General features: G+C 53.6%; 3 protein-coding genes across 3 annotated transcripts; 2 read left to right on the forward strand and 1 right to left on the reverse strand.

The window, feature by feature from the left end:
- The first annotated feature begins 1,245 nt into the window (after positions 1-1,245).
- KDF1 (keratinocyte differentiation factor 1) lies at positions 1,246-9,768 on the forward strand. Its single transcript, XM_030464579.1, has 5 exons — positions 1,246-1,317; positions 2,340-2,500; positions 4,401-5,510; positions 6,386-6,460; positions 7,490-9,768. The coding sequence occupies exons 3-5, from the start codon at positions 4,412-4,414 to the stop codon at positions 7,570-7,572; spliced, it is 1,257 nt and encodes a 418-aa protein (XP_030320439.1). The 5' UTR covers positions 1,246-1,317; positions 2,340-2,500; positions 4,401-4,411; the 3' UTR covers positions 7,573-9,768.
- Positions 9,769-14,585: 4,817 nt separating this feature from the next.
- On the reverse strand, positions 14,586-23,806 carry NUDC (nuclear distribution C, dynein complex regulator). Its single transcript, XM_030464471.1, has 9 exons — positions 23,662-23,806; positions 22,937-23,014; positions 20,348-20,548; positions 19,082-19,165; positions 18,658-18,771; positions 18,070-18,264; positions 17,376-17,459; positions 17,063-17,181; positions 14,586-15,542 (listed from the first exon to the last, which is right to left on the reverse strand). Exons 1-9 carry the CDS (start codon positions 23,755-23,757, stop codon positions 15,491-15,493), a joined length of 1,023 nt encoding a protein of 340 aa, XP_030320331.1. The 5' UTR covers positions 23,758-23,806; the 3' UTR covers positions 14,586-15,490.
- A 1,818-nt stretch (positions 23,807-25,624) lies between these two features.
- Positions 25,625-27,888, forward strand: NR0B2 (nuclear receptor subfamily 0 group B member 2). The gene is made up of 2 exons (XM_008501587.2): positions 25,625-26,285; positions 26,912-27,888. Exons 1-2 carry the CDS (start codon positions 25,766-25,768, stop codon positions 27,175-27,177), a joined length of 786 nt encoding a protein of 261 aa, XP_008499809.1. The 5' UTR covers positions 25,625-25,765; the 3' UTR covers positions 27,178-27,888.
- The last annotated feature ends 58 nt before the right edge of the window (positions 27,889-27,946 follow it).

Raw genomic sequence — 27,946 nt, forward strand, 5'->3', positions numbered from 1 at the left:
CCGTGTTGGGATGTGCTCCAGAAAAAGTGAAGCCTCATTCTGGGCAGTAAATAATTAATGTCAGTGCCACCTCTCCCAGCTTCTCTCTGCAGGATTTTTGGGTTGGGTTGGGTTGGTTTGGATCCCAGGTGTCCCACTTACCAGAGCAGGGACTCAGGTGCTGCTCTCTCATCCTGGCCCAGTTTAAGGGAAGGAATTCTGCATCAGGATTTGAGGTTGAAGCCCCAGGATTCCATTCCAGACCCAGCAGCACCAGCAGTTTGGGATTGAAGCCCTGGCACAGGGTGGCAGCTCCTCTGGGAGGGGATGGGGCACCAAGAAGGTGCTGGAGCCAAGGTGGGGATGGGCTTGGGGGGCTCACACCACCCCACTCATCCCATCCCAGAAGTGTCAGGCTTGGGAGAGATTTTATGGCCAGGATCTGTGCTCAAGGCACCTCGCAGAGAAGATTTCACATTTTTAAGCAGTGCTTTGAGTTTAAAAACACCCAAAAAAAGCCCGGCCAGGGAAACAAGAGCAGCAGAGCCCAGGGGGGGGCTGAAATCCTGGGGGTGGGGATGCAGGGGGAATGGGGACCTTGGGGATGGGCACCCTGGGGATAGGGAGTGGAACCCGTGGGGAATGAGGAGCCTGGAGGTGAAACTGGGGGAAACTGGAGCCCATGGGTAATGGGAAACCTGGAGATGGGGACCTGGGGGTGGAATCCCTGGGGAAGGGAAACCCCAGAGGGAATGTGGATTTTAGGGATGGGGATCCGGGAATGGAACCCGCGGGGAATGGGGACCTCATGGAGAATGGACTGAGGAGAATGGGGACCCCGAGAGGAATGAGGACCCCCAGGATGGGGACTCTGGGGGGAAATGAGGACCCTGGGGGTAATGGGGACCTTGGAGATGTGGATCCGGGGATGGAACCTGTGGGGAATGGGGACCCCGGGAGGAATGGGGACCCTAGGGGTAGGGACTCAGGGATGGAAACCCGGGGGTGGAACCCCTGGGCAATGGGGACCCCGGAGGTGGGATTGGGGTGAATGTGGGGCCCGGGGAGGATGTGGATCCCAGGGATGGGGACCCGGGGATGGAACCCGCGGGGAATGGGGACCTCAGGGGTGGGACTGGGGGGGAATGTGGATCCCGGGGGTAACGACGGACCCGGGGGGAATGAGGGGGAGTTGGGGGGGGACGGTCCCGGTCCCGGTTCGGTCCGGATCAGCTTCGCCCTCCGTACTCTGTTGTCCCTCGCGGCGTCCCGTCGGGCCGGGTCACGTGGCTCACCTGGCCCAGGTGAGGCGGGGCCGGTGCCGTTCCTGGATCGCAGGTACCGGGAGGGGGGGGGGAGGCGGAGGACCCGGGCCCGATCCCGACCCGGCCCAGCCCCGAACCCCCACCCTGGTTCTGTCTCTCCGGCAGCTCCCTCAGCGCTTTCCCCGGCGGTACCGGCCGGGCCGGGTCGGGCCTGAGGGCAGCAGCGAGGCCGCGACCGGCAGGGACCGGGACCGGGACCGGGACCCGGGGGTGGGGTGGGTGCTACACAGGGGGTCCCCACGGTGTCCCCCGAGACCGAGGTGCCCCGGGTGCTGTGTCCCCCCCTCACACCGTCCCCGTCCCCCCCCCCCAACCCGGTTCTGTCCCTTCCCGCTGCTCCGGGACCTTCCCCGCTCTGGGTCGGAACTTTCCCGAGGAGGATTTGAGGTCCCTTTGGGTCCCTTTGGGGTCTGCTCGGGATTCCCGAGCTGAAAACCCACGAGGGAGGGGGGTAAGGAAAGGCCGGGCCGGGTCTGGGTTCTTCCCCGAACCGGGTCTGGGTTCTGCCCCATCCCAAAGCCGGAGTGCGGGGGCTCTGCCAGTACCGGGGGAGTTACCATCCCTGGGGTTCCCTCCCTCACCGGAGGAAGGGTCCATTTCCCCGCACATCGGGGGCAGCGGAACCCCAGGGAAAGGCTGGGGGAGGGGCAGCTCCTCGGGTGGGTCGGTTCTGTCCCGAGTGGGTCGGTTCTGTCCCGAGTGGGTGAGATGGGGGATGCGGGAGCAGAGAGGAGAGGATGGACCAGGGTTTGTCTCAGTGTCAGGAGGAGTCCAGGAGCTTTGTGGGGGCAGCTTCAGCTCCTTCAGTTATTGAAGAGAATTTTTATTTCTCTGTAAATCCAGAATTTAATTCCCTTTGGAGCTCAGTTCTTTGGCTTCCCCTCCCAACAGCAGTGTGGATATGGCTTTATTAAGTGTTTATTTGCTTTATTATAGGGTTATGGCTTTATTCAGTTCTTTCACAACTTAATTTAACTTTCTGGGCTTTTGTTTTGGGGTTTTTTTGGTGTGTTTTTTTTTTTTTAACTTCCCAAGGAAATCCTCTGAACAATGAAGATCTTAGACCCTGGCTAACAGAGACCCAAAATCTCTGGGATTCCCTCCTTCCCTCCTCCCTTCTGGGAAGCAGATGCTCAACTTCTCCAGGAGGATCCTCTCAGTTCTGTGTGAGAACCCAGAAGGCTCCCAGAGACCTCGTGAGTCCCCTCTGGGCTTGGGGGGGTTTCTTTCTGCTTTTTTCCTTTGTGCCAGGGGAGCTGTGTCCTGGATGTGCCCCCTGGAGAACTCCTGCTCTGGGGGGAGCAGAAACTGGAGCTGGGAAGGGAGGAAGCAGCAGAAACTGGAGCTGGGAAGGGAGGAAGCAGCAGAAACTGGAGCTGGGAAGGGGGAAAACTGGAGGTGCCTCTGGTGTTGAGCAAGTGGGGTTAAGCTGTGAGCCTGCAGGACTGTTTTGGGTTGTTTTTCCACAGAGCTGAGATCATGTTCTTCCCCTCAGCTGCTAAAATGCTCTGAAACCAGAGGATATCTCATAGAGTTTGTTCTGAGCCCAGCTGCAATGGTTGGGGTTTGCTTTGCAGTTTGGAGCTGCCTTAGGAAAAGGGTGAAGCTGAGGGACATAAAAAGAAAACCCACTCAACCCTGAAATGAAAGCAGACAAAACTCTCTGCTGGTGTTGAGGCCAAGGAGCTCTGCCTGCTCAGCACTGAAACTGGAGCAATCTGGGGCTTTTTTATTTAATATTTTGTCCAGAAACGTGGGAAGGGAGCACCCAGGACATGGGTTACCTTGGGATTTCTGGAGCCAAGATATTCCTGGAAAGCAGTGGAGAGCTGTGACTGCCCAGGGAGTGTTTGCAGGCAGCTCCTGGTTCTCTGTGGGGTGAACACAGCTATTTGTTTGGGGTTTTTTTCTTTAAAAAGAAGTGAAAAAGAGGCAGTGCTCTAAGGAAATAGGACAGATTTATTTACTCATGCTTGAGGTGCCCCAGAGAAAGGATCTAGTGGAGCAGCAGGGACAGTCTAAAAACACTTAAAGTATGGCTGGGATGATTAATTAGCCTAATTAGTATTTAAAAGGGTCTCTGGGGGGTGAAAGCAGCCTTGCCAAGGAGCTTGGAAAGCCTGGACAGTTTAGGGGCCCACCATGGGATCAAAGTGACAGCCTTGACCTCCCTGGTCATCCACATTTCTTCATCCTGGGGGGATTTGAGGTGCCCAATCCTGCATTTGGGGTTGGGGGAGGCAAAGTGCTGCCCTGGAAAAACAAAAAACCCAACAAAACAACCAACCAAAACCCAAACCCAAACTGGTTTTTACTCCCAGGTGCAAACTGTGAGTAGAGTGGGAAGGTGTAAACCAGTTGCTGGAGGATCTCTGTGGTAGGTTTTTGCTTCCTGTTGAGGAGGTCCAGTAATCCAGATGAAGAGATGGAGTTTTCCTGGGGAAACCTTTGAGGTGACAGAGTCCCAGCAGGGTGACTGGCAAAAAAAAAAAGAAAATAAAATTAAAAAACCTCATCCTCAGTGATCCTACCAGCTGTTGCTAAATCCTCTACAGTTAAATAGCAGCAAATGAATAATCCAGAGGCTGAATTGGCAGCTTGCATCATGATTGATGGATTGCTTGGCAGCTCCTCCCGGGCATGGTGTGTTTTGAAAGGGGATAAATGCTGTCAGGGGCCAGCTTAACCCTCAGGAATGCAAGACAAAGGGGAAGTTGTCTAAAAGAAGAGACTTTCCCTTTAGAGGTTGGCTCCACCTAGGGCTCTGCTGCTCCTTGATTGCTCTGGAGCAAGAGTTGGCTTCCAGCTGCCTTGGGGAAACCTCTCCTGAAGGTTACAGGCTAAAAAGAATCTTTTTAAAACATTTCCCTGCTGATCCAAGTGTCTGCTGTGAGGAGAGAGCAGGGCTGGAGGAGACAGGGAGCCCTGCCAGGCAGTCTGGACTCCCTCAGGATGGCACCAACGAGTCCTGATGGAGAATATTTCTGTAAATAATCCAGATGTTGAACCAGAGAATCCCTGGATTTGACCTCCAGGGCTTTTTCTCTCACCTTGACTGGTGACAAATCCTTGACTCCAGACCTTCTGGTTCTGTAGGTGCCTGAGCCATGCTGGGCCGGAGGACACGACCCCCCCACGACCTCCACAGCCCCCGCCAGCTGTCCCCACCCCCCCCGGAGGCTTTGTCCCTGCGGCCCAGAGCATCCCAGGAGGTCGATGTCAGCTTGGAAGTGTTCAGTGGCTCCACCCCCGAGCTGAAGCAGAGCCGCAGCACCAGAGCTCAGCAGCAGAGGGAGAGGAGAGGTCGCAGAGCTGAGCTCAAAGACTCCAACGGGAGAGAAGCTGAAACAATCACCTTTATCCCTGGTCCAACAGAGGCTCCCCCGAACCAGAGCGTCTGCTGTTCCTCTCTGGCTCAGGCCTGGAACACCTACAAAGCTGTTTTCTGTTGTATAGTGACCTGTGGGGGTTGCTTTCAGGACTGCAGTGTCTGTATCCCCTACCCAGGACCTGCTGAGACCTCCCCGGAGGAGGGAAAGAATGGAGATTACAACGGGAGGCTGCCCAACAGCCCTGCCAGTGCCTCTCCTGCTGAGAAGAATGGGAACCAGATCAAAAAGTCCAGCATGGGCAGCAGCTTCAGCTACCCTGACGTGAAGCTGAAGGGCATTCCTGTCTATCAGAACAGGAGCCCCAGCCACCACCTGGAAGCAGATTCCTGCTGCAAAGACTTGCTGGCAGACAAGCCCTTGAGGAACAGCATAGAAAAACCTCCCCTCCCCAGCAGCCACAGGAGCTCAGAGGAATATTATTCCTTCCATGAGTCTGACCTGGATATCAGTGAGCTGAATGGCTCCATGTCCAGCAGGGAGATCGATGTCCTCATCTTCAAGAAGCTGACAGAGCTCTTCAGTGTCCACCAGATTGATGAGCTGGCTAAGTGCACCTCAGACACTGTCTTCTTGGAGAAGACCAACAAGATCTCAGACCTCATCAACAGCATCACTCAGGACTACAACCTGGATGAGCAGGATGCTGAGTGCAGGCTGGTCCGAGGCATCATCCGAATCAGCACCAGGAAAAGCAGAGTCAGGCCCCAGATCTCCATCCCAGCCAGCCAGAGCCACCAGGAGAAATCCAGCAGAGGGAATGCACCAGACAGTGGGAATGAGACCATGCTGGAGTCCATGGTCATCAGCCAGGATGGTAGGTGTGGGGTCTGGGGGTTCTGGCTCGACAGGAGAGGGTTATTTGAGCAGAACTGTGCAGAGGGGGCAGTGGAACAGGGTTGAAAGGCAAGGTCTGTCTTCAGGCCAGGCTTCTTTCCCTGGGAGGTGGGAGTGGAGGTTTTTCTGTGCTGCTGGAGACCTCTGCTTCTGACCACTCACCCTGTCGTGGCTTCCTTGATAGCATCTTTCACCAGCAGTGAAGTTTTGCTGAGCAATGGAAGGGTTTATCCTGCTGCAATGGTTCTGGCTTTTCCCCCACACCTCCAAGCTAGGCAGAAAGCCCATGACTCAAACCTAACTGGTATGACCAGACAAGCTGGGTTGTGCCAGAGGATGTCCAGTACCTGAGCTGACTCTGTCTCGTGCTCCACCACCCTTAGACTGCTGTGACAGAGGCTCCCTCTGCACCCTGGGGTGATGGGCAGCCAGTGAATATCCCTGCAAAGCAGAGGGAAGGGTCTCACAGAGGTTCCAGAGCTGCTCCTCTCCTTGTCTGGAGCAACCTGAAGCATCTGACCTCCAGAACAGGTTGTAAGAGAGTTTCTTGGAGAAAAAAAACTTGAAAAGCTGAGTGTGGAGGGCAAGGAGCCATCAGGAGGTAATGGAGGAGACTGGAGGAAACTGGAGGTGGCTGCTGCTGCTTCCCAGCTGAGCAGTGAGGCTGCTGCTGCTTCCTGGTGTTCAGGGACTGTAAAGCTCAGATGAGCAGGACAGGGGTGGATGAGGTCTGAAGGATCAGCCTCTACCTCTCCTGTCACCTGAGTGGTGCCTCCTGGGGAGCCCTGAGTGGGGTCTTCACTCCCAAGTGGCAGCTGCCTCTTCTTTCCCCCAGACTCTTGGTTTTCTTTCCAGATTTGGCTGTGCAAATATCAGAAGAAACCCCAGCAGATGTGATGGCCAGGAACATGAGGAGGCACAGCAGAGCAGGTAAGATGCCCAGGGGAGGGTCCCACCGGCATGGCAGGAAGGAGGGGGATGCCCTGAGCCCCTCAGGTTATTCACAGCTCCTGTTTTCAGCCCCTGCAAAAGCTGAGCTGACCCCTGCCCCACAGGTTCTTGTAGGGCTGTAGTTCCTTTGAGCTTATCAAGGTTGCACAAAACCTCAAAGATCTTCAACCATCAACCCAGCCCCACCCTGCCCACTACACCGTGTCCACATCTACACAGTTTTTGAAGCCCTCCAGGGATGATGGGGACTCCAGCCCTGCCCTGGGCAGCCTGGGCCAGGCCCTGACAACCCTTTCCAGGGAGAAATTCTTCCCCAGCTCCAACCTAAACCTCCCCTGGCACAACTTGAGTTGTGCCCAAAGTTCCTCTTGTCCCATCCCTTGTTCCTTGGGAGCAGAGCCCGACCCCCCCTGGCTCCAATCTCCTCTCAGGGGGTTGCAGAGAGCCACAAGGTCTCCCCTCAGCCTCCTCTGCTCCAGGATCAGCACCCCAAGCTCTCTCAATTTCTCCTTGGAAGAATTATGACCCTTGGAAAGGCTGCTCAGGTTGGTGGCTCCTTCTGCAGCAGAATGAAACCCAAGCCTGGAGACCTCCATGTCCCTGCATGGTGCTTGGCCCCAGAGCCTCTGGGGGTCCTGACAAATCCTGGGGCTCTGTTTAGGGGGTGTCCAGCTAAGGTCACACATACTGGGAACAAAAGGAACTGTGCAAAGGAGGGCAGGGGGACAGTGCCAGGCTGTCCCCTGAGCTCTGCTCCTCATGCCATGAATGCTCCACTCCAAAGAGCAGCCCAGGGCTAAGAGACAAATCTTCTCCTGGATAATAACAGAGCTTTCCTAGGAGATGGCCACACTGCAGGCTGGGTTCTTCCTGCCCGTGGGCTTGGTGTGGCTTTCTCCTCCCTCATGATACACAAAGCCTTTTGTGGCAGCTGCTTCCCTCCCTCCCAGGCACCAGTCTGCTGTCCTTCATTGTCTGATGTCACCTCTCTTCTCTTTCCTCTTCAAGGCTCTCCGACCAGCAGAGATTCCTCTTTCCAGGACACAGAGACTGATTCCTCTGGGGCACCTCTGCTTCAGGTGTATTGTTAAGGAAAAGGACCCCAGCAGCAGGCAGGCACCACTGGGCTTGGCTGCAGTCACATTTCTCCTCTTCCCAGACAGAGTGTGCTCAGCCACATTTTTTTTCCTCCCCCTCTGCCTATCCTAATCCTTTATCAAAGCCAATTTTTTTTCCTGCTGTCTGGATTTCATTGGATAATATTATAATTATTTTTTTTTGAACATCAAGGAAGTGAACTGTGGAGGAAATGAACTTGGGAAGTGACATGTGTGCCCAGGGAGGAGGAGATGGACAAGGAAATATCAGATAATTTGTGCCTTTGTCATTTCCATACTTCAAGTTTAGCTTCAGCAGCCTCAGTGGCCAAGCCCTTCCCTGCTTTTGAGGATCAGTTCTTGCTCTCTGGCACCACAGAAGTTAACCTGGGTGTTTGGTGTCTCTCTGTTGGTGCCAATGCTGAGGTGAAGGCCAAGCCCCTGCTCTCTAGGGACCCAAATCTCTAGTGCAGGTGGGTTGGTTGGTCCCCAAAACCTCAGAACTGACTCCAGAATGTTTCAGCACCCAGCTCTGCCTCTTCCCTGCTGCCAGCTCCAGCTGGGGGGGGTTCTCCTAAGCAGAAGGTTCAGGTAAAGTGGTTGGGTTCATCTGGGACCTCTCAGCCTGTCCCCTGAGGCTGGGCTGGGGGGGTGGGTGCCCTGCCCCCAGGGATCAGCTTCACAGTCACTGCCAGGCCAATGGCTTGAGCTGTCACCAGGGACATCAGAAATGTCACCAGAGGCCACCCCTGCCTTGTGTGCCAGCTCATCCTTGCTCCTCTGCCATTCCCCATCATGCCACGTGCCAGGGTGAGCTCTGAAGGCAGAGTTAGGACAGGGAAGGGCCATAATTGGTTCTTTTTTTTTTTTTTTTTGGTTTTTATACCAAAGAATCAGGCTGTTTGACTCTTCTGCTAGAAAAATCCTTTGTGAGTGCCTTGCTCCAAAAAGGTGAGTGGCTCCAGGGGCTCTGTGAGGAACTCTGGGCTCTGCCCCTGCCCCGTGGTGCCCTTAGCACCTTCCCCTTCCCTTTGCTCCTCTCTCCAGCAGGCAGTGGGAAGCAGGAGCTGTGGGATCCCTCCCCAGGGCACAGTTCCAGGTGACCTTGAGAGCTGCAGCCTGGTGGCAGGAGGAAGCTGGATCTCGGTGTTTCTGTTGCCACTTGGTTGTTTATCAGAAAGTAAACAAGTGAAGCCATGGGATTTGTTTATACACTTGGGTGCCCTTGGATGTGAAGTGCCAAAGGTGTTGTTGGGTTTACCAGCAGGAGGACAAACACTCCTCCTGGGTTCTGAGGGGAGGGGAAACCAAATTGTCATGTGGACCATGTTTTTGTGCCTGAATTGGATGAAATGTGCCTTAATTAGACTGAAATGTGCCTTAATTAGACTGAAATGTGCCTTACTTGGACTGAAATGTGCCTTTATTCCATAGGCTGGGATTACTCTTCATAAGGTTGGGTAGGGGAGGAAAAGGATTTCATTCCTCCCCTGAGCTGTCAGGTTTATTTAATCAGCCAAAACCCTTTTGAAATGTCCAGGTCAGGTCCTTGCTAAAGCCTGGTTTTGTGAACTGCTCACCTTTCAGAGCATAAATCATGGCCATGGCTGAGACCACACCTTGAGACACTGGTGGGGAGAAATCCTGAGAATAAAGGGAGAGACTGAGCCTGGGATTTGCCTTCCCCTCCCTGCTTTGTTTTTTAAAGCTGTTCATGGTAAAAGAAAACAAAAGATTTCTACAAAGACTTGAAGCAAGGACTCCCAGAGGAACTCTGTTTGCTTCACCTCCTCCAAAATGCCACCTGGATTGCTGGAGCCCTTTGGTTTCCTGCTTCTTTCTGGATTTGTAGGTGCAGACTGGGGAGAAGTTGACTGAAACCTGTGCACTGAGGCATCAGCTGGGGTCATGCTGACATGTTTAGGAGGTGAGGGGCCTTGGATGGACTTGCAGGAAGCTGCTGCTGGCTCTGACAGATCAGAGAGCATCATTTTTAATGCTTAGGCTGTGTACAATGAGTGTGGATGGATGGATGGAGCTTGCAAAACCAAAGAAAACAAAAGAAACCCCCCAAAAAAAACCTCCAGAGGATGACTGTCAGCTCCATGGCCCCTGAAGCTGGTGCCACCTGTGGTGTCTTATGGGATTCTTTTGCACTCCTTGCCCTTAAATGTCTAAATTGACCTTGATTGTGTGGGGTTTTTTTTCTTTTTTTTTTTTTTTCCCTTTTTTTTTTTTTTTTTTTTTTTTAAATAAAGCCAAAGTTGTGCTCTTTACCTCTGCTGTGTCCTCTTCCTGCTTCCATCCAGGTGAGGTGAGGGAGGTGGTGGTGGGTTGGGGGAGATGTTGCAGCACCCAGATAAAAATCTTCTCATCCATTTGGCAGCTTGGGGCTGGCACTGCCAGGGCTGGGACACAGGGAGCCTCTTGGGAAGTCTGGAGGGGAGAAGCTGGAAATGAACTCAGGGAAAAATCAGTCTGGGGAGGGTGGGGGGAGGAGAATTTCCAGCTCTTTCCCTGTGGCATTGAGAATTCTTGCTGGAAAAGACAACCTGGAGGAGCAGCAGTGTTCAACACCAGGCTGGCAGCAAAGTCTTGGTGGTTTTTTTTTTTTGGGTGAGGGGGAACAGAAGTGCTGAGGTACTGAAGAAGAGAGTGGATCAGGCCAAGCTGTTTGTGTGAATTTACTTTATGTAAAATTAAGGCTTGTAATATATGCTAATGAGTTTGTAGTCATATTTCATTCAGGGTTAAACAGAGAAAGAAGCTAACAAGAAAGAAGCTGCTTTTTCCCATACAAAGCAGCTGAGACCTTTCACTTTCCCATACAAGCAGCTCAGACCTGGCATTTTCCCACTAGAACAATGTAACCAATCCAAGGTCCTAACGGGATTAACTTCTAGCACAGAAATAATTAAAAGTCTAAGTCTTTTCTTCTGTAACTCTTTTCTTAAAACAAGTCTTGTTCTTAAAGCAAGAAGGCCAATGGCATCCTGGCCTGTATCAGAAACAGCGGCACCAGCAGGTCCAGGGAAGGGATTCTGCCCCTGTACTCAGCCCTGGGGAGGCCACACCTCGAGTACTGTGTCCAGTTCTGGGCCCCCTCAGTTTAAGAAGGATGTAGAGGTCCTGGAACAGATCCAAAGGAGGGCAACCAGGCTGGTGAAGGGACTCGAGCACAGGCCCTATGAGGAGAGGCTGAGAGAGCTGGGGGTGTTCAGCCTGAAGAAGAGGAGGCTCAGGGGAGACCTCATTGCTGTCTACAACTCCCTGAAAGGAGGATGGAGCCAGGTGGGAACTGGACTCTTTTCACAGATGACCTTCAACAAGACAAGAGGACACAGTCTTAAGTTGTGCCAGGGGAGGTTTAGGTTAGATATTAGAAAGAATTTCTTCATGGAGAGGGTGATCAGGCTATGGAATGGACTGCCCGGTGAGGTGGGAGATTCTCCGTCCCTGGAGACATTTAAAAAAAGACTGGATGTGGCACTCAGTGCCATGGTCTAGCAACTGCTCCGGTGGGTCAAGGGTTGGACTAGATGATCTCTGAGGTCCCTTCCAACCTGGCTAATTCTATGATTCTATGATTCACTGCCAAGGCCATTCAGGCACCAGCTGGGCACCAAAGGATGTGAACATCCGCACAAGAAGAACACAAAGATGTCACCACCAAGGGATAAGGTGAAAGTTCTGGCTGGGGTCTGATATTGCCTTGTAACAACCTAATGAAGTCAGCAAGAACTGAGAATGTAGTAATGTTGTAACCTCCCCCTTTTACTGTATAAATACCCCAACCCCTTTTCCCTTAACCCTTGGAACTCTTTGTCCAGCTCGAGCTGGGAGTTCCCCGGATCCGAAAAGAAATCCCTTTGCTGTTTAAAGACTCAAAACTCTGTCTCTAAACAGTTTTGCTTGGCCTTTTTTGGCTTCAGTACTGCCAGGCTGACTCCTGTTCTTACAGAGGGATTCCAAAGAATGTTTATCAATATGGTGATAGGGGCTTTATAAATCAAAATAAAAATATAAATATAGCTGGCCCTGATGGGAAGGGGGCAGGAGCCCTGGGGAGGGCTCAGTCTGACTCTCAGGATGAGTTCTGCACCGATTTCTCTACAAAACTTCAGCTGTGACCTGCAGAGCTCCATCTCCTGCCCCTTCCCTCACCCTCCCTGTGCTGAGGGGAGGGGGGTCACGGGTGGGTTTTTCCCTCTGATGTCCCAGGATCAACTCAGTGCAAGGTAAGAGGGAGGAGGGGATGAGGGCTTGGCACCTCCTTTCCTTTTTCCCCAACTTGGGACCATTTAGGTCTGGTGATTCTTCTCCAGTCCCTGCAGATGGGCAGAATCCAGAGCCCAGACTTTGAGTCCCTTCTCTAGATTCTTCCTCTGTCTCTTGGGTCCCAATTTTATTCAGCCCAGACCAAGCTCAACCTCGCCAACCACCTCTTGGCAGCATCTTCTGCAGTTGTGCAAGGGATGAGTTTCCTGCCAGGATTTTAAAGCCATGAGCAGGTAAATGCCTTGGTTGGGGTCTCCAGAGGGGATGGGTTTGTGCCTGGAGCCCTCAAACCAAGCAATTGGTGTCCTGGGGGAGCAAAGTGCTGCCCAACGAGGTGGCTGTGGCACTGCTGTCCCCACCTGCCCCCGAGCTGTCCTGTGTTGGTTCCTCCTGTGTTTCCCTGCCCTCTGCCTTCCCTTCCTCTCTCCAATTCTCAAGAGCTTTCCCTGGAAGAGCTGGGTCCTCTCTGTGTTCATTCCTGTAATTGCTTCTCTTGGGATTCTCCTGGAATCCCCCCCAGAAAGCCCTTTTCTGGAGGTTTGGGGGGTGGGAGAGCCCTGGGCTGTGCTGGCAGCCACAGCTCCTGCGGGTGGCAGCACCGAAACGGCTGAGAGCACGGGCTGGGAAAAGCAAAGGGAATTTGGGAATGATCCCAGAGGAGGGGCTGGAGTCCATGGTGAGGGGGCTGGAGCAGCTCTGCCCTGAAACCAGGCGGGGAGAATTTGGGGGTGTTCAGCCTGGAGAAGAGAAGGATCCAGGGAGACCTCAGAGCGCCTTCCAGTGCCTGAAGGGATGCAGAAAAGCTGGGGAGGGACTGGGGACAAGGGGACGGAGGGATGGGATGAGGGGTGATGGGTTTAAAGTGGCAGAGGGGGGATGGAGGTTGGAAATTAGGAAAAAAAAATTCACTATGAGGGTGCTGAGCCCCAGGGTGCCCCCAGAAGCTGTGGCTGCCCCATCCCTGGCAGTGCCCAAGGTTGGATGGGGCTTGGAGCACCCTGGGCTGTGGGAGGTGTCCCTGCCCATGGCAGGGGTGGCACTGGGGGAGCTTTGGGGTCCCCTGACACCCAAACCAAGCTGTCATGCAGTGACCCATAGCAGCCAACCCCTCCATGGTCTCCTGGGTGTCCAGAGCAGAACATAAGGGTTGGATTTGGCTCCTGACATGGTGCCTGCTGTGTCCCTGCAGTGCTCACACTGCTGAGCCCATGTCCCTGCTCTCTGGTCACTCTGACTGGGGTGAGGATTCAGGTTTCTGCTGGTGAGGGCAGAGCTCTGCCTCAGCACTGCTTAGCCCAAGAGAAGCTGCTTTTTAGAAGCAAAAAAGGTGGTTCTGCTTCAGCTGGAAAATGTCAGTGACAGTTGGGTGTTTGCAGAGGACAAGGCCACCAGGAGAAACACCTTCTGTTCCGCTGGCTGGGGGGTTGAAGTCCAGGGGTAGTGCTGGGGTCAAGCACTGTTCACAAACACAGCCCCGGGCATTCACCTGCCATGGGGCTCAGTGCTGCAGCCCTGGCCCCATTCCCCCGGGGACTCTTTGCCTGCAAGGCAAAATGCCACCCTACCACCCCCCCAAAAAATAAACAACAAACCTCCCCCAGCTTCCTCTGGGGTTCCCACCTCTTTCTGAGCTCTGTTTTCTCCCAGCCTGCAAGTGACACCCACCAGATCTGAGCCCAGAGTCAGCCTGAGCTGGGAAAATCCAAGTGTTTCCAACACAACCACTGCCTTGGATCACACAACCCAAGCCCCTGCAGGGGCTGAGGACAGGGACAGCCACCAAGACCTGGGTTTGGTAACAGTGAGGGAGCTCAGTGGCTCTTGGAGACAATTTCTTCACTGACACAGAGTGCTCAGGGCAGTGGTGGAGTCCCCAGCCCTTGGCACTGGGGGGAATGGAGGGGTTGGGTTTGATCTTTGAGGGCATTTCCCACCTTCATGATTCCATGCAGGCAGCACAACACTGGAATGATGACCTCCAGCTCCCACCATGATCCCACCAGATCCAGGGAGCTGCCAGCCCTTGGCTCAGGTTGGACTCAGGGGGTTGGGTGTGTGTTGTGCAGAGCTGAGGTGGTTCAAGTAATAAAGCTCCAGGTTGGGATGGTGCCATGAGCCACACTTTGTCCCCATGAGCCACCCCAGAGCCTTTCCTTGCTCCTCAGGAAGGGCTCTGGATCCCTCGAGCTCCAGGGAGCAGCAGCAGAGCTCTGACACACAACTGAGAATGGGGTGAAGCTCATTGCACCCCCAGAACTGACAAACAGAACCTGGGGGAGCTGTAAGATGAGGAGGTTGGAAGATCCAACAGCCCAGATCCAGATCCTTGCCTCAGGTAACTGCTCACCTGGGTGGGTGCTGGTTTGTGACACTGAGAGCCTTAGAAAAGTAAATGCAAAGTGTCTCAAGAAAAAAAAAAACCCCAACACCCTAAAACAAAAAACACAACCCACCAGGTGCAGCCCCAAGCTGAACTTTGCCCAAGGAGGTTTTTGGGTTGTTTTTTTCCCAGCTCTTTGGGTGGGAGGTGGAACCCTTGAGGCCCTGGGGCCAGGGTGGCTTCCTCAGTGCAGTCATGAGCAGAGCCTGGAGCCTTGCTCACCCGTGTCCCAACATCCATGCCCAGCAGGGAGCCCCAGGGGGATTTATCACCCCCTCCCCTGTAGCTCTTTCCCCGCTGCCCCTTTTCCCAGCTCCCCATCCCTACCTGGAGCAGAAATCACACACTCTCCCTGGGAACTTGCCACTTTCTTTATGTTTTTAACAAGGACATGGACATGCAGTAACGCCGTGGCAGGGGGAGCTCAGTGCCTGTCAGGAGAGACACCCCCAGTAAGAGCAACCCCAAAGAACCCCCCCCTAACTTTTCCCTTGCTGTAAACCACCCCAAAAACCTCTCCAGCTGGGATGGGAGCCCTGCAGGGCTCAGTCTGTTCCACTCCTGGTGAGAATGGAAGCAGCAGGCAGGAGGAGCAGGGTCTGTGTTGAGGCAGCAGCTGTTGATTGGGGCTTTTTTAACTCTTCCCTTCCCTCAGAGGCAGAAGGGGAATTATTTAACAAACTAAACTGGCCCTTGTTTTCACAGGGAAGCAGAGGGGAAAGGAGTGAAAACCTGGGGAGTATCTGCAGCCAAAGAGCAGAGTAGATGAGCAGCTCAAGAGCCAGGAGGTGAAGGCAGGAGACACATTAAGGGTCTGTCCCAAATCCCCTCCAGCCTGGCTCTTGCAGCCCCAGTGCTCCCTGACCCCTCCTAAACTGCTCTTTGGGAAGTGTCACAGGTGGCTGACAGGAGCTGCTGCAGGCTAATTCCATGGCCTTGTGCTCTGCTCCAGACAGGACAACTTCCCAGGGAAGCTGTGGATGCCTCCTCTGTGGAAGGCCACGTTGGATGTGGCTCTGAGTAACATGGTCTGGTGGGATGAATTCCTTGCTCGTGGCAGGGAGGTTGGAATTGGATGATTCGTAAGATCCTTTCCATCCCAAACCATTCCATGAGGAGGACATCAGGAAGCTGGGGGGGAGGGGGGAAATGCTGGAAATGTTGATTTGCCCAAGGTGAGGGATCCCTGCAGATTTGGCAATGGGTATCCTGCCCTGTTTGCTGGGCTGAGAGAAATGGGGTGGGAAGGAGGGTTCAGTTGAATTTAGCCTTTGAAAAGTCCATTTCTGGATGCTGTTCCATGAACCTGCAAGAAAAAACAAAGAGCAGAAGGGTGGGTATGAGTCAGGAGGAGCACTGAACAGCTCAGTCTGGGGGGGAAGGCACCTCCACTCTCTGCACCATCAATTTTGCTTCCTCCCCATGCCCACAGAACCCCCTGGGACACCCTCCCTTCACTACAAACATTTTTTCCTCGGGTCAGTGGTATCAGGAATCCTCCCTGCCACCAAGGGCAGCAAGTCCAGACACATGAGAGTTATTAATGAGCACACACACCCTTTAACCCTCCCCTCTCAGACAGACACGTAGCAACTGTGACCCTGACTCTGGGGCAGAGTGGAGATTGTGAGGGCAGATTAGGATTTCAGCTCAAACTAAAGTTCCCTTCAGCATTACTGGGGATGTGGCAGTGAAAAACTCATGAAGGACCTGACCAGAGAAACTGGTCTGAACCCAGGTACCACCCAGTTTCCTACCTCCTGCAATCCCCAGTGGATAGGACTCTTTGGACTCAGGTTACCACATCAGAGAAGTCCTGAGAAGCTCCTGGCTTCCTCCTCTGCCCTGCAGTTCCCCAAGGGATGCAACACAGAACCATGTGGAGGTCTCAAGTTTTCCTCCCTGTTCTCATCTGGTTTCCCCCCAAATGCCACCACAGTGTTTCCATTTCCCTGGAAATGTGTGCTGCAAGAACAGTGTCCTTGTCCAGCAGCCAGGAGGGCTGCACTGGCAGAGATCAGGACCCACCTGGCTGTCACTGAGTCTCCTTTGGCCTGAACAAAGTCTAAACTTCCTCTCTGCTCTTTACCAGCCAAGCCAAACTTCCAGAGCACTGAACGAGTGACCCTGCTGCTGAGTTATCCCAAATGTGGCCTTCCCAGGAGGAGAGAGAACTGCTCCCTCCTTTCTCCTAACCCAAGGATCTTCACATCCCTTCTAACCCCAACCATTCTATGATTCTAAGCCTCTAAAAACTTGCACCCTATGCTGCCCTGAGCAAAGTTTCTCCCACTACAGATAAGGCAAGGAAAAGCAGGAGCCAGGCCTGGCAGCCTTAATCCTCCTTCCAATCTCCAGGTAAGATGTGGGGCTGCACTTGCTGCATGACCTGGAACTGCCTCCACACCTTCCCACATGGCCTTGGGAGCTCCCTGAGTAAACTCCCTGCCAAGGTGTGCTCATGCCAAACAGGGCAATAAAAGCATAAAAGTGCCATGGGTCTGGAGACAGCAGGTGTGGAGGGGGGCAGAGAGACTGCCTGGCACTACTGGGAGATTAGAAAACAATCAAGACCATGTTAAAGTTCAGTACAGATGGTACCTCCACCCCCAAACATGCTTTCTGGACTTGCTATCAGCAAGATAAGACAATTCCAGAGCTAAGTTCTAGCCAGGATTTCCTGTTAGGCACTTCCACAGGGCTTCAGAGACACCAGTGCTTGGCCAACCATTTCCTGACTCCATAGATGTCAACACAAGTAGGGCTGAAGGCCAAACTGAGGGGCTCAGGAAAGCAAGGAGCCACCAATTAAGGAGGTTTACCCACTTTTTTAATATGTCTTGCTTCTTCTGTTCATCAGAGGTGGGGAGGCCCATGGATTTCTGACGTTGATCATACATCATCTTCTCCACCATGCTGCGGGTCTCACTGTCCAGGTCTGACAACTGGAAAGCAAAACTTGAATTAAAGTTGGAAAAAAACTCAACCCACACACTCAGCTTGAGTCAGCTGAAAGTTTTCTATTCCCTTCTATCAGCAGATCCACCAGGACTCCCAGTATTGGTGGTACACTGGTAGAACAGAGCCACTGGGCCTGAGCTGAGGGTGAGCAAGGCTCCATTCCAGGGGCAGTTTTTACCTTTGAGTTCTCTGGGTTAATTTTCTTGGTGTTGATTTCTGGGTCTGTGGAGACAAGTTTGTTCCACCATTCCATCTTGTTGATCTGAGGGAATAAAAATGGTTTTGTTGGTTTGGTTTTTTTTTTTCCCCTGGGATTGTTCTAGGAATTTTCTGTCTCAGTTACAGGAAAAAAAGAAAAAGCTGCTGGAATCCAACTTTTGACAGATATCTCTATGTCTGTAAAACAGGACCCTGGATCAAGGGATTTCATTCCTCACCACTTCAGGTAGCCTGAATTTCCACAGCTAGGAATCTGGGAGCAGGTCAGCTGTCACATTTGACATGACATAAACAGGACAACAAACTAATGACCTAGAGAAGACCAAGAGGAATCTGAGCAGCACTGAGGTCTGGCCCTGGTTGTTGATGTCACTGACATGTCAAAAAATGGCATTATTCCATTAAGAACAACTTTAAACTGATTTCCCTCCAGCTTTTCCTGAACTGCTGCACAAAGGATTAGATGAAACTGGATGAGAATAAATTAGGCTGAAAACAGGAGGAACTTGCAAAGCTCTGCACCCAACAGCATCATGGACATTGCCCCAAGGGTAAGTACAGTTCTTCTGGGCTTCCACAGGACTTCTCAGGCTCTGGTTTCACCAGGAAGGAGGCAGAGGAGCCTGAATCTTCCCTGCCTCCTCCTCCTTTACCTTCTCCAGGTGCACGGTGACTGTTTTTCCATCTTCAATCAGCCAGGAGCTCTCCTCCACCTTCACCTCATTGAAGAGCTCCCCATCAATGAGAGGTGAATGTCCCTTCAGGCCCACCCTGAGGCGGCGTCTCTGGATGTCCACCACCAGGTCCTTCCCCTTCAACCTGAAGTTCACCTTGAAAGGGATGGCCAGCTGGGGCAGAGAAAGCAGAACTGAGGAGCTGAGCAGTGAACATCACCTCTCCCCCTGCTGCTTTAACCCTTTCTGCCTTCACAGAGCAAGGCCAGATCTCCCCTGGGGTACTGAGTGAGGTGACAGGAGACAAGGGCAAGTTTGGCAGCAGGACCTCAAAGGGACCATAAAAAAGGAAGCAAGACTTTAAGCAAGATTTGGCCAAGTTAACTACAGCTTCTGGGAGTTTTATTTAGTTACCAAATTCTCTCCCAGCTGTTGCAATCCTGCTGTGAAGCACAGCAATGTCCCACAGGTGACTGTGATCCAAGGAATCAGCTCCATTGTTCTTCCCAGGAGCTCCTGCTTCCCCAGCATGGATTCTTTGGCTCCTGGTGACAAGGCAATACTTACATCCAGTTCTGAGAGAGTTTGTGTCCATCGATAGTTTGGGAGGTCAGCTCCATTGCCAGAGTTGGGTTTCAGCTTTCCTTTATCCTTCTCATCTTCCTCTTCATCATCTGTTTCCTAAGCAATCAATTTAAAGTGTAAAGAAAGCAGCTTTTCAGGTTTCTCTTTATCTTTCACTTGTAGCAATAGTTCTTGGGTTGCAAGAGTACAGAAGAATTCTTATAAGAATTATTTTATAGGAATTTTAGCTGCACATATGTGATAGTCACAGAAATGGTGTTTCTGTAAGAATATAATTACAAGGAAAAAAGACAAAAAACCCCCAATATTGAAGCCTTTGAGAACTGTGTCTTTTAAAGAAAACCAGGACACCCTCTCTCACACTCCCAGTTCTCATGCTTGCCCAAAATAAGCCCTAGAGCTTTACCTGTTTGTTAGAATCTGGAGATTCACCTCCATCCTCTGAGGGTTTCACTGGGACGTTGTTAACCTGTCCTTGCACCTCTTTTTTCTGTTTAAAAAGAGAAGGAAGAAGCTCAGCTGAGGGGCAGGACTTGGGTGTCACTGACTGAGCTGACACTAGGTGGCCTCACTTGAAAATCAAGAGCAGGATTTGACCCTGCAGCTGAATCTGACCAGGAATTTGCAACCCTTAGGCCAGGGTTCCAGGGCAGGAGGACAACTCCCTTGGGTCCTGTCCTGGTTTGGGCCAAGATAAAGGTGATTTTCTGTCTTGTACTTGTGCTTTCAGCTCAGTCTCCTGTAAGTAGTTGCACTTGCTGAAATTAACAGCCAGTTTCTCAGTCAGTGTGTGCTCTGGGACTGATAACACTGATGTTTGGAGTTACTGCTGGAGCCTGGTGTGCAGAGCCAAGGACACTGCTCAGCTCTGAGGAACATTTTACCCTCCAGGAGGAATAAAGAGGTCCCACCTGCAGCCTCCTTTGGGGAGGAAGGGACAAGAGAGATGCCAGAACTGACCAAACAGAGGATTCCATCCCATACACCTCATACTCAGGATAATTTGAGGCATCACAAGGGCCAAGCCATGCTCCCAGCCTCCTGCCCTTCCTGCCTTTCCTGCTTCCCTTCCTTCACCTGGCATCCTGGGAGGATTCCATCCCTTCCTCTGCCTGTGCTCCTGATCCATCCCAGCCCATATCTGTGTGTTCCTGCCTCCAGCTCCCAACTGCTCCTGACCCCAGGATTCCAGCCTGGACTTTCCCAGGGCTGCCCTGCAGGCTCGGGGGTGACGTGAGAGTTACTGGGGGAAAAGAGAGGAAGGAACATGGGATCCATTTTCCTGGATATTTGTATATATTTGGTAATTTTACCTATTTATCATTCCTGTTCCATTAAAGCTGTGTAGTTTAGTTCCCAACCCATCAGTCTCTCTCCCTTATTCTCTCTCCTTTCTTTATCAAGGAGGAGAGATGAATAGAGAGCATCTGTTACTCGGTTTAATTGCCAGGCCAGTGTTAAACCCTGACAGGTCCTCACACCTTGAGGCCTGCAGCAGAGGGTTTGAGAGAGGAATGACATTGCTACCAAATGCCCTGCTTTGGCTACCTGAAGTTTGCAGCACCCCAGTGACCCAAAGGACCCAACCTGAGCCATTTTCACCACTCCCCAGGGCTACAGGCAGAGGGAGACAAAGAAAATCCCTGCAGGCAGCAGGCAGCCCCTCCCTCACCTGCTCGATTTCCAGCTGCAGCCTTTCTGCTTCCTCATCTGTGAGTTCCTTAATCCTTGGCTCGTTTGCTTCCTGCTTTTCCTTAGCAAGCTTTGCAGCTCTCTCTGCCTTTTCCCTCCGCTCCGCCTCTTGCCGAGCTTTCTTCTCCTTCCGCTCCTTCTGAGCCAGTTTGTTGTGGTGGTTGAAGGTCTCTGTGATCAGCTGGAAGACAGGAACACACAGCAAAAGGGCTTAAAAGAAAAAAAAAGGGCTTTTTCAAACCCCTACAAAGCCAACTCGCTGCCTGCAGGAGCTGGGGGGTGTTTGTTATAGCACAGAGGTGACTTCTGAAGGGAAAACTCCAAACACTGCAGTGCAGCCCTTCCCAGTTCTCCCTCACACAAGGGATGACATGGAGAAAAGAGAAAAATAAAGGTTTTTCCATCTGTTTTGGCCTTTGTGCCATTCCAGCAGGCTGAAAAAATGCTTCCCCCAGCTGTTTAACAGCTACTCCCTACATCCAGCACAGCCTGAAAAGAACAGAGTCACTGGACCCAAGGTTTTTTACCTAATTCTGACTTTTTCTCCAGAGGAGAAATATCTGAAAATCTCCAGACCTGGGGATGGAAAAGGGGGTGGGAAGTTCCTTCACAAATCTCCCACCCTCCCTGCAAACTCTTGTGGTGCTGGGAGTGTGAGCAGCAAAACCTCAGGGTCTCTGCTCCGTGGGGAAGCAGAGAGGGGCTGAGAGGAGAGCCCTGGGCAGCACCCCCAGGTCTGGGTTTCACTCAAAAAAAAAAAAGAGTTTAGACACAACCTGAGACAAGAAACTGGAGAGGAGAGAGTGCTGAGTCAATGGGTTCCTGTCCTGGTTGGTACAAACCCCAAATGTTTTATGGGGAAGGGTTCAACACCTTGGCAGGGCAAACTCAGAGCCTTTTGGTAGCTTTGTAACCAACCCCCGAGTGTTTCTGCTTGGCTTTAAACAAACATTTATTCATTTTTATTTTATTTCATTTTATGTCACCCACAACCCCAGGTGTGTCTCCTAGCCTCCACTCCTCAGCACACCACAACCCACGTTGAGGAAACCTCCTTTCTGGCAGGGTGCAGACCCCCAGCTCCCTCCGTGTCCCCCCCAACAAAGACAGCGACTTCCCCACCCCCTCCTCTTCCTCACAGGGCTGGGGAAGCAGCTCCTGCCATTTATTGTGGGTGCTGTGGTGTCAGAGGCTCTGTGCTGAGCACAGACACCCCCTAAGGACACCCCCACCTCTTGGTTTGGTTGGGTTTTTGGCAGGGATTTGCTCTGGAATTGCCACCCCCAGCAGCTCCCCAGCACTGCTGCTGTCTGAGGGGCTGCTCCAGGATCCACTCCCTGGGAGCAGGAAGCTGCTGAGGAATTTGGGGAGATTTGCTCTTTGGTCTGACTTGAAGAGGAGGGATTTAGGTCAAACATGAGGAAGAAATTCTTTGGGGTGAGGGTGCTGAGCCCCAGGGTGCCCCCAGAAGCTGTGGCTGCCCCATCCCTGGCAGTGTCCAAGGTTGGATGGGGCTTGGAGCACCCTGGGCTGGGGGAGGGGTCCCTGACCATGGCAGGGGGGGCACTGGGGGGGCTTTAAGGTCCTTTCCCACCCAAACCAGCTTGGGATTCTGTTCTCTGAAGTGGCAAAGCTCAGGCAGACAAGAAGTGGGAATGAGGATGGTTTCAAATGATCATCAGATCATCAAATGGGCAGAGGGCAGAGAGCTCCCTGCTGTGGCACCACTGAACACCCAACCCAGCAGCACTGCCTGGCTTCCCAGTGAAATCCCAGTATCCAGGAAGGGGATCAGCTGCTGTACTGGAGAAAAAAAAAAACAAACCAACAACCAACCCTTCAGTTCCTGCAGGAGTGTTCTGGTTTTGATTTCCCAGCTGTGAAACCATTCTGGTTTTCAGCTCTCCAGCTGCCTCGAGGAATCCCTGCAGGACAGGAGATGCTTCAGGCTGCCCAGGAAGCCCCCCAGACCCCCAGGGTTGTCCCCACCCCATCCCCCAGCACGCTGGCCCCGTGTGGGCACCACAGCCCCAGGAGAAAGGTGCAAGGGATGTGGACTTTGTGCTTGAGGTGAGCAAACAAGGTCACCCAGGGTCATCAACACCACGGTGTCTGTCACTCTGAAGTCACCACGTCTGGCAGCTCTGCTTTCCAAACAAGCCTTTGGCCAGAGAGTGAAGAAAAAAACACAACAAAACCAACAAAGAAAAACCCCAACCCAACAACCACCCCACAAACCCTGCAGGGTCACACAAACAAACCTCACCTCAGCCAGGTGAAGGCTGGGAGAGACCCCTGGGGTTCTGTGTCCTGGGAGACAGAAAATAAAAAATAAATCTGGCTTGAAAAGCAAGCAGAAGCCCTCAGTGGTTGGTTGCAAAGGCATTGGAGGTTTTGAGTTGCTCTTTAGGATATTTTTTTTATCAGTGATGGCTTTCAGCAGCACCATGGGGTTGTGGGGGGAACTTCTCCAGGCAGGGAACTCAGTGCAGCCCAGCTGGGGGGTGGCATGGGAGTTGTAAGGCATTAAAGCTTCAGAGTTTGGGCTTGGTTTGTGTTTTGTTTTTACCTTCTCTGCTATTCCATCTTCTCCACCGGTGAAAAAATCAGTTTTACGTCTCAGGAAACTAAAGAAAGTGTTGACAAGCTGGGGGGAGGGGGGGCAGGAGAGGGGGTGGGGAAAGGGGGAGGAGACAGAGACAAAAAAGAGCCATAAGAGGAGATCAAATCACCTCCTGCCTCTCCTTGGTGCTCCCAGTGCCAGGACGGGACTGAAACCAACCCCGGGGCTGCTGCCCTCAGCAAATACCCATGTTTTATTTTTTATTTAAAAAGCTGCAGCTCCGGGATTCCCGGTTTTCAGAAGGAGCATCGGTGCGGTTCAGATTCCAGGTTTGAACACCCAGGTTGGTGCCTGCAGCAGGAATTGGGGCCGGGGGGCTCCAGACACAGAAGGCATGGATGGAACTGTTTGGATTCAGCAGCTTGGAGGGACCCCCAAACCCCCCAAGTGTTCCTCACCACGCAAGAGAGGAGCCCACAGCTCCTCATTAACATCACCCTAATTAATCCCCGCCTCCTCCTGGGTCCTCCTCGCCTCTCGTCTGCCCACGTGGGACAACCGGAACACGAGGAGCCCAAACTACCCCCCGCCTCCTCTCCCTCCTCCCGGGCCCGCCCCGCTTCTCCCCCCACAGTTCGAACCCCGGGGAATACAGAAAAGCTTCGCCCCCTCCCCTCCCCTCCCCCACTCCTTCCCGCCGCTCCCCCCGCACCCGGTCCCGGCGGCGCTACCTCCCGCACTCCCCCCTGGTGCTGCTGGGCCATGGCGAGCAGCATCCCGTCGAAGCGATCCTCCTGCTCCGCCGCCTCCTCCGCGCTCAGCCCCATCCCGCTCCGCCGCCGCCTCAGCGTCCTCACCGCTCGCCGCCGGAAGCGGAAACTCAGCCTGAGCGGAAAGGCGCCTGCGCCCAACCTCTGCGGCTCCACCAATCGCGGCGCCCCTCTGAGCACCTTGCTCTACGCGGATTGGCTGAGGGGGCTGTCAATCTGACGCGAAGAGGCGGGACGCCGGGCCGCGGTTGCCATAGCGACGGCGGTTTCAGGGCCTTTCCAGAAGGCTCCGCCAGGCCCGGGCCGGGCAGGACCGGGGGGGTCCGGGGAGCCCCGGGCAGCAACCGCGGGGTGGGGACCTCAGGGCCTGCTGGAGCAGCGGTGTTAAACACCGGGCAGGCTGGCGGCAAAGTCTTGTGGGGTTTGGTTTGGTTTGGTTTGGTTTAAATTGGTTGGCAACAGAAGTGCTGAGGTACTGCCAGGGTGGCTCCTGTCCTTACCTCTGGTGTCAGAGGGGTTCCAAAGAATGATTAGCAGTGTGGTGATAGGCGCTTTGTAAATGTAAATGTAAATATAAATGTAAATATAAATGTAAGTATAAATGTAAATGTAAATAAAAATATAAATATATATATAAATATCTCAGGCAGCTCTGGCAGCCATCCCGCCTCCCGCAGTGGGGTGGATGTGAAGCAGTGTGTGTGCCCAGGTGGCCACCAGAAAGGCCACCAGCCCCCTGGCTAGGATCGTGGCTGGTGTGGCCAGCACAGAGCAGGGGTTGTCCCCCTGTGCTGCACCTCAAATCCTGGGACCTGGGTTTGGGTGTGAAATGGGACATTGGGGGTGTGCAGAGAAGGGAATGGAGGTGGGGAAGGGTCTGGAGAACTTGTGAGGAGCTGAGGGTGCTGATCCTGGAGCAGAGGAGGCTGAGGGGAGACCTTGTGGCTCTCTGCAACCCCCTGAGAGGAGGTTGGAGCCAGGGGGGGTCGGGCTCTGCTCCCAAGGAACAAGGGATGGGACAAGAGGAACTTTGGGCACAACTCAAGTTGTGCCAGGGGAGGTTTAGGTTGGAGCTGGGGAAGAATTTCTCCCTGGAAAGGGTTGTCAGGGCCTGGCCCAGGCTGCCCAGGGCAGGGCTGGAGTCCCCATCATCCCTGGAGGGGTTTCAGAGAAACCCCTGGAGATGTGGGGATGAGGGACATGGGGTGGGGGTGGCCTTGGTCAGCATTGGGGTCATGGTTGGACTTGAGGATCTTGAAGGGCTTTCCCAGCCTGAGGGATTCTGTGGTGGAGTCCCCACCATCCCTGGAGGGGTTCAGAGCCCTGGGGATGTGGGGATGAGGGACATGGGGTGGATGTGATGATCTGGAAAGGTCTTTCCCAACCAAAACAATTCTTTGATTTTAAGGTGGAAATCTGCCAGTTTGCCCTTCCCCTGCCCCACCTTTCCTCTGAGGGCTCTGCCTGGGCTTGAACCCCACAGTCCTTCACCTCTCTGGGCTTCTCTTCCTCCAACACCAATGCTGGCAGCAAGGTCAGGCAAACAACCACTGATAAATCCATTTCCAGGTTGCTTTTCCCAAGGCCATGGAACACGGGGGCTCAGACAAACGTGTGTGAACCTCCTGGCAGCCCTGCCCGGGGCCTTGGTGCCATGGTACAGCTGGGGGAATGACTCTGTTTATCCTCTTGGGGTAATCATGATAAGGCTGCCCAACCCCTTCATTGAGAAAACACCCAGGGAGAAATCATCTGACCCAAACCAATCAGCCTGGGGACGGCTGGGTGGTGGTGGTTTGGGTTTTTTGTTGGTTTATTTTTTGCTGCTGGTTTATTATTTAGAGTTTCCAGCACGCAGCGGTCAAGGCTGCAGGGGGGTGTTCACTCCTGACCCTGCTTTATAAGAGGAGGTTTGAGCAGCTTGGCAGCCAGCAGAGCAGGGAGGCCAGGGAGAATCCAGCTCCCAAGGAAGGATTTCCCTGCTCTCTTTCCCATCTCTTGGAAGAACAGGAGCTGAGTTTTCCCAAGGAGACAACCACCCAGCTCAGCTCTGACCAGCACCACCATGGAGGTGGAATGCCAACGGTGCCGGTGCCACGGGGAAGACAAACCCAGTGCCATCCTCTACACCCTCCTCAGCCAGAACCTTCACCAAACCCCCAGCCCTGGGCACCAACGCTGCCTCTGTCCCCAGCCCCGCACCGTTTGCCTCCGCACCCCTCGCCTCACCTGCCAGGAAGCTTCCAGTGTCCTGGTGAAAACCCTCAGCTTCCTGCAAAACCTCCCCTCCTTCCATCTGCTGCCCCGGGAGGATCAGCTCCTGCTGCTGGGGAGCTGCTGGGTTCCCCTTTTCCTCCTGGGTTTGGTCCAGGAGATGGTGACCTTCGAGGTGATGGAGACCCCGGCTCCCAGCATGCTGAAGAAAATCCTCCTGGATGGCCAAAGGAAAGGGCAGGAGCCTGAGAGGACACAGCCCACCCTGGCTGCTGTGCAGAGGCTGCAGTGCTGCCTCAACACCTTCTGGAGCCTGGACCTGAGCCCTAAGGAATATGCTTACCTGAGGGGAGCCATCCTCTTCAATCCCGGTGAGTGTCTGCCTCCCAGAGAGGTCACCCCCATCCTCCTCAGTCCTCATGGGTGTCTGACTCTCAGAGGGTTCACCCCCATCCTCCTCAATCCTGGTGGGTGTCTGGTGCTCAGAGGGTTCACCCTCATCCTCCTCAGTCCTGGTGGGTTCCTGATTCTCAGAGAGGTCACCCCCATCCTCCTCAATCCTGGTGGGTGTCTGGTGCTCAGAGTTCACTCTCATCCTCCTCAATCCTCATGGGTGTCTGGCTCTCAGAGGGTTCACCCGCATCCTCCTCAATCCTGGAGGGTCCCTGCCTCTCAGAGAGTTCATCCCCCACGTGTGACCACCCCAGGGTGTGAGGGCAGAGAGGGTCCCCTCCTCCTCAGCACCAATCCTTATGGGAATGAGGGATCAGATGTTGCCCCCCAGGCAACAAAAAACCCTGGGATTTCATTAGCAAAGCATAGGTTTGCCCCTTTAACTCCTTTTCCTCTCCCAAATAGCAGCCCTGGAGTAGCTACATCTGTGTAGAGCTCCTGAGTGTGGCCTCAGAGATCCCTGGGGAAACAGGGAAGGGCGGGAAGGGGAAAATCCCGGGGCTGTTTCCCACCCTCCCTTCCTCACCACCCTCTCCTTCCTCAGACATTCCCGGGCTCAGAGCTTCCCCTTACATCCAGAGCCTGCAGAGAGAAGCCCAGCGAGCACTCCAGGAGGTGCTGCAGCCCCTTCACCCCGAGGCCCAGGCTCGTTTTGCTCGCATTTTACTCATCTCCTCCACCCTGCAATCCATCCCTCCTGCACTCATCACCGACCTCTTCTTCCGACCCCTCATCGGCAACACCGACATCGTGGAGCTGATGGCAGAGATGTTGTACCAGAGGAGCTGTGGGCAGCTGGCTCCACGCTGAGCCACCCCCACCTCAGGGTGCTCCTCAGGGTGCTCCTCAGGGTGCTCCTCACCCCTCTGGCACCCGGGGATGAAGCCAGAGAAGCTTTGTGGGAAGCTCCATGTGGTGGCCGAGAGGATGGGAGAGCACGAGGGGGAGAGGTGGCTCTGCTCCCACATTTGGGACTTTCCTTCCCCCTCAGCTCCCTCCAGGCAGTCCCAGAGGAGGTGGAGGTAAAGGTTTGGACTGGTTTGGACTCGGGGAATTTGTCCTCAGCTCCCAGATGGATCCCCTGGGGTTTGGGCACATGGAAGGACAGCAGGATGGGGCACCCAGCACAAGGGGAGGGCTGGGGGGTGGCTTGGTCTGTCTGCTGGGCTTGGAATTTTTGGAATTATTGATGAAGGATCTTTCCTCAGGAGTGTGGAATCATCCTGGGGGGGCAGATTTACCCCTCCTGCCTTTTCTTAGCTCAAATCTTTTTCCCTGTAACACCCTGAAACTCTTCCCTGGACAACCCAAGAGCCCCCAAACCTCTCAAGTGTCACCTCAGGCCATGGGCTGGTGGCATTTGTGTGACAAGAAGTGACCCCCCTGAGCTGTGAGGGCAGAGGAGTGGAGGTGGTGGTGTGGGAGAACCAGATGTCATTCCCTGGCATCAGGACATGGTGGGGGTCTGGAAATTCCCCTCTTCCTTTTCCTCCTCCTCCTCCTTTTCCTTTTCCTCCTCCTCCTCCTTTTCCTCCTCCTCTTCCTCCTCCTTTTCCTCCTTTTCCTCCTTTTGCTCCTT

This window comes from Calypte anna, chromosome 23 (assembly GCF_003957555.1).
Source record: "Calypte anna isolate BGI_N300 chromosome 23, bCalAnn1_v1.p, whole genome shotgun sequence".
Lineage (NCBI taxonomy): Eukaryota > Metazoa > Chordata > Aves > Apodiformes > Trochilidae > Calypte > Calypte anna.

Coding starts and splice junctions, on each gene's coding strand:
- KDF1 (XM_030464579.1), top strand. CDS start 4,412: ATGCTGGGCCGGAGGACACGACCCCCCCACGACCTCCACAGCCCCCGC. Junction 5,511..6,385: donor CATGGTCATCAGCCAGGATG/GTAGGTGTGGGG, acceptor TTTTCTTTCCAG/ATTTGGCTGTGCAAATATCA. Junction 6,461..7,489: donor GAGGAGGCACAGCAGAGCAG/GTAAGATGCCCA, acceptor TTCCTCTTCAAG/GCTCTCCGACCAGCAGAGAT.
- NUDC (XM_030464471.1), bottom strand. CDS start 23,757: ATGGGGCTGAGCGCGGAGGAGGCGGCGGAGCAGGAGGATCGCTTCGAC. Junction 23,015..23,661: donor ACCAGGGGGGAGTGCGGGAG/GTAGCGCCGCCG, acceptor CCCTCCCCCCAG/CTTGTCAACACTTTCTTTAG. Junction 19,166..20,347: donor TGCAGCTGGAAATCGAGCAG/GTGAGGGAGGGG, acceptor CTTTTTAAACAG/AAAAAAGAGGTGCAAGGACA.
- NR0B2 (XM_008501587.2), top strand. CDS start 25,766: ATGGAGGTGGAATGCCAACGGTGCCGGTGCCACGGGGAAGACAAACCC. Junction 26,286..26,911: donor AGCCATCCTCTTCAATCCCG/GTGAGTGTCTGC, acceptor CTCCTTCCTCAG/ACATTCCCGGGCTCAGAGCT.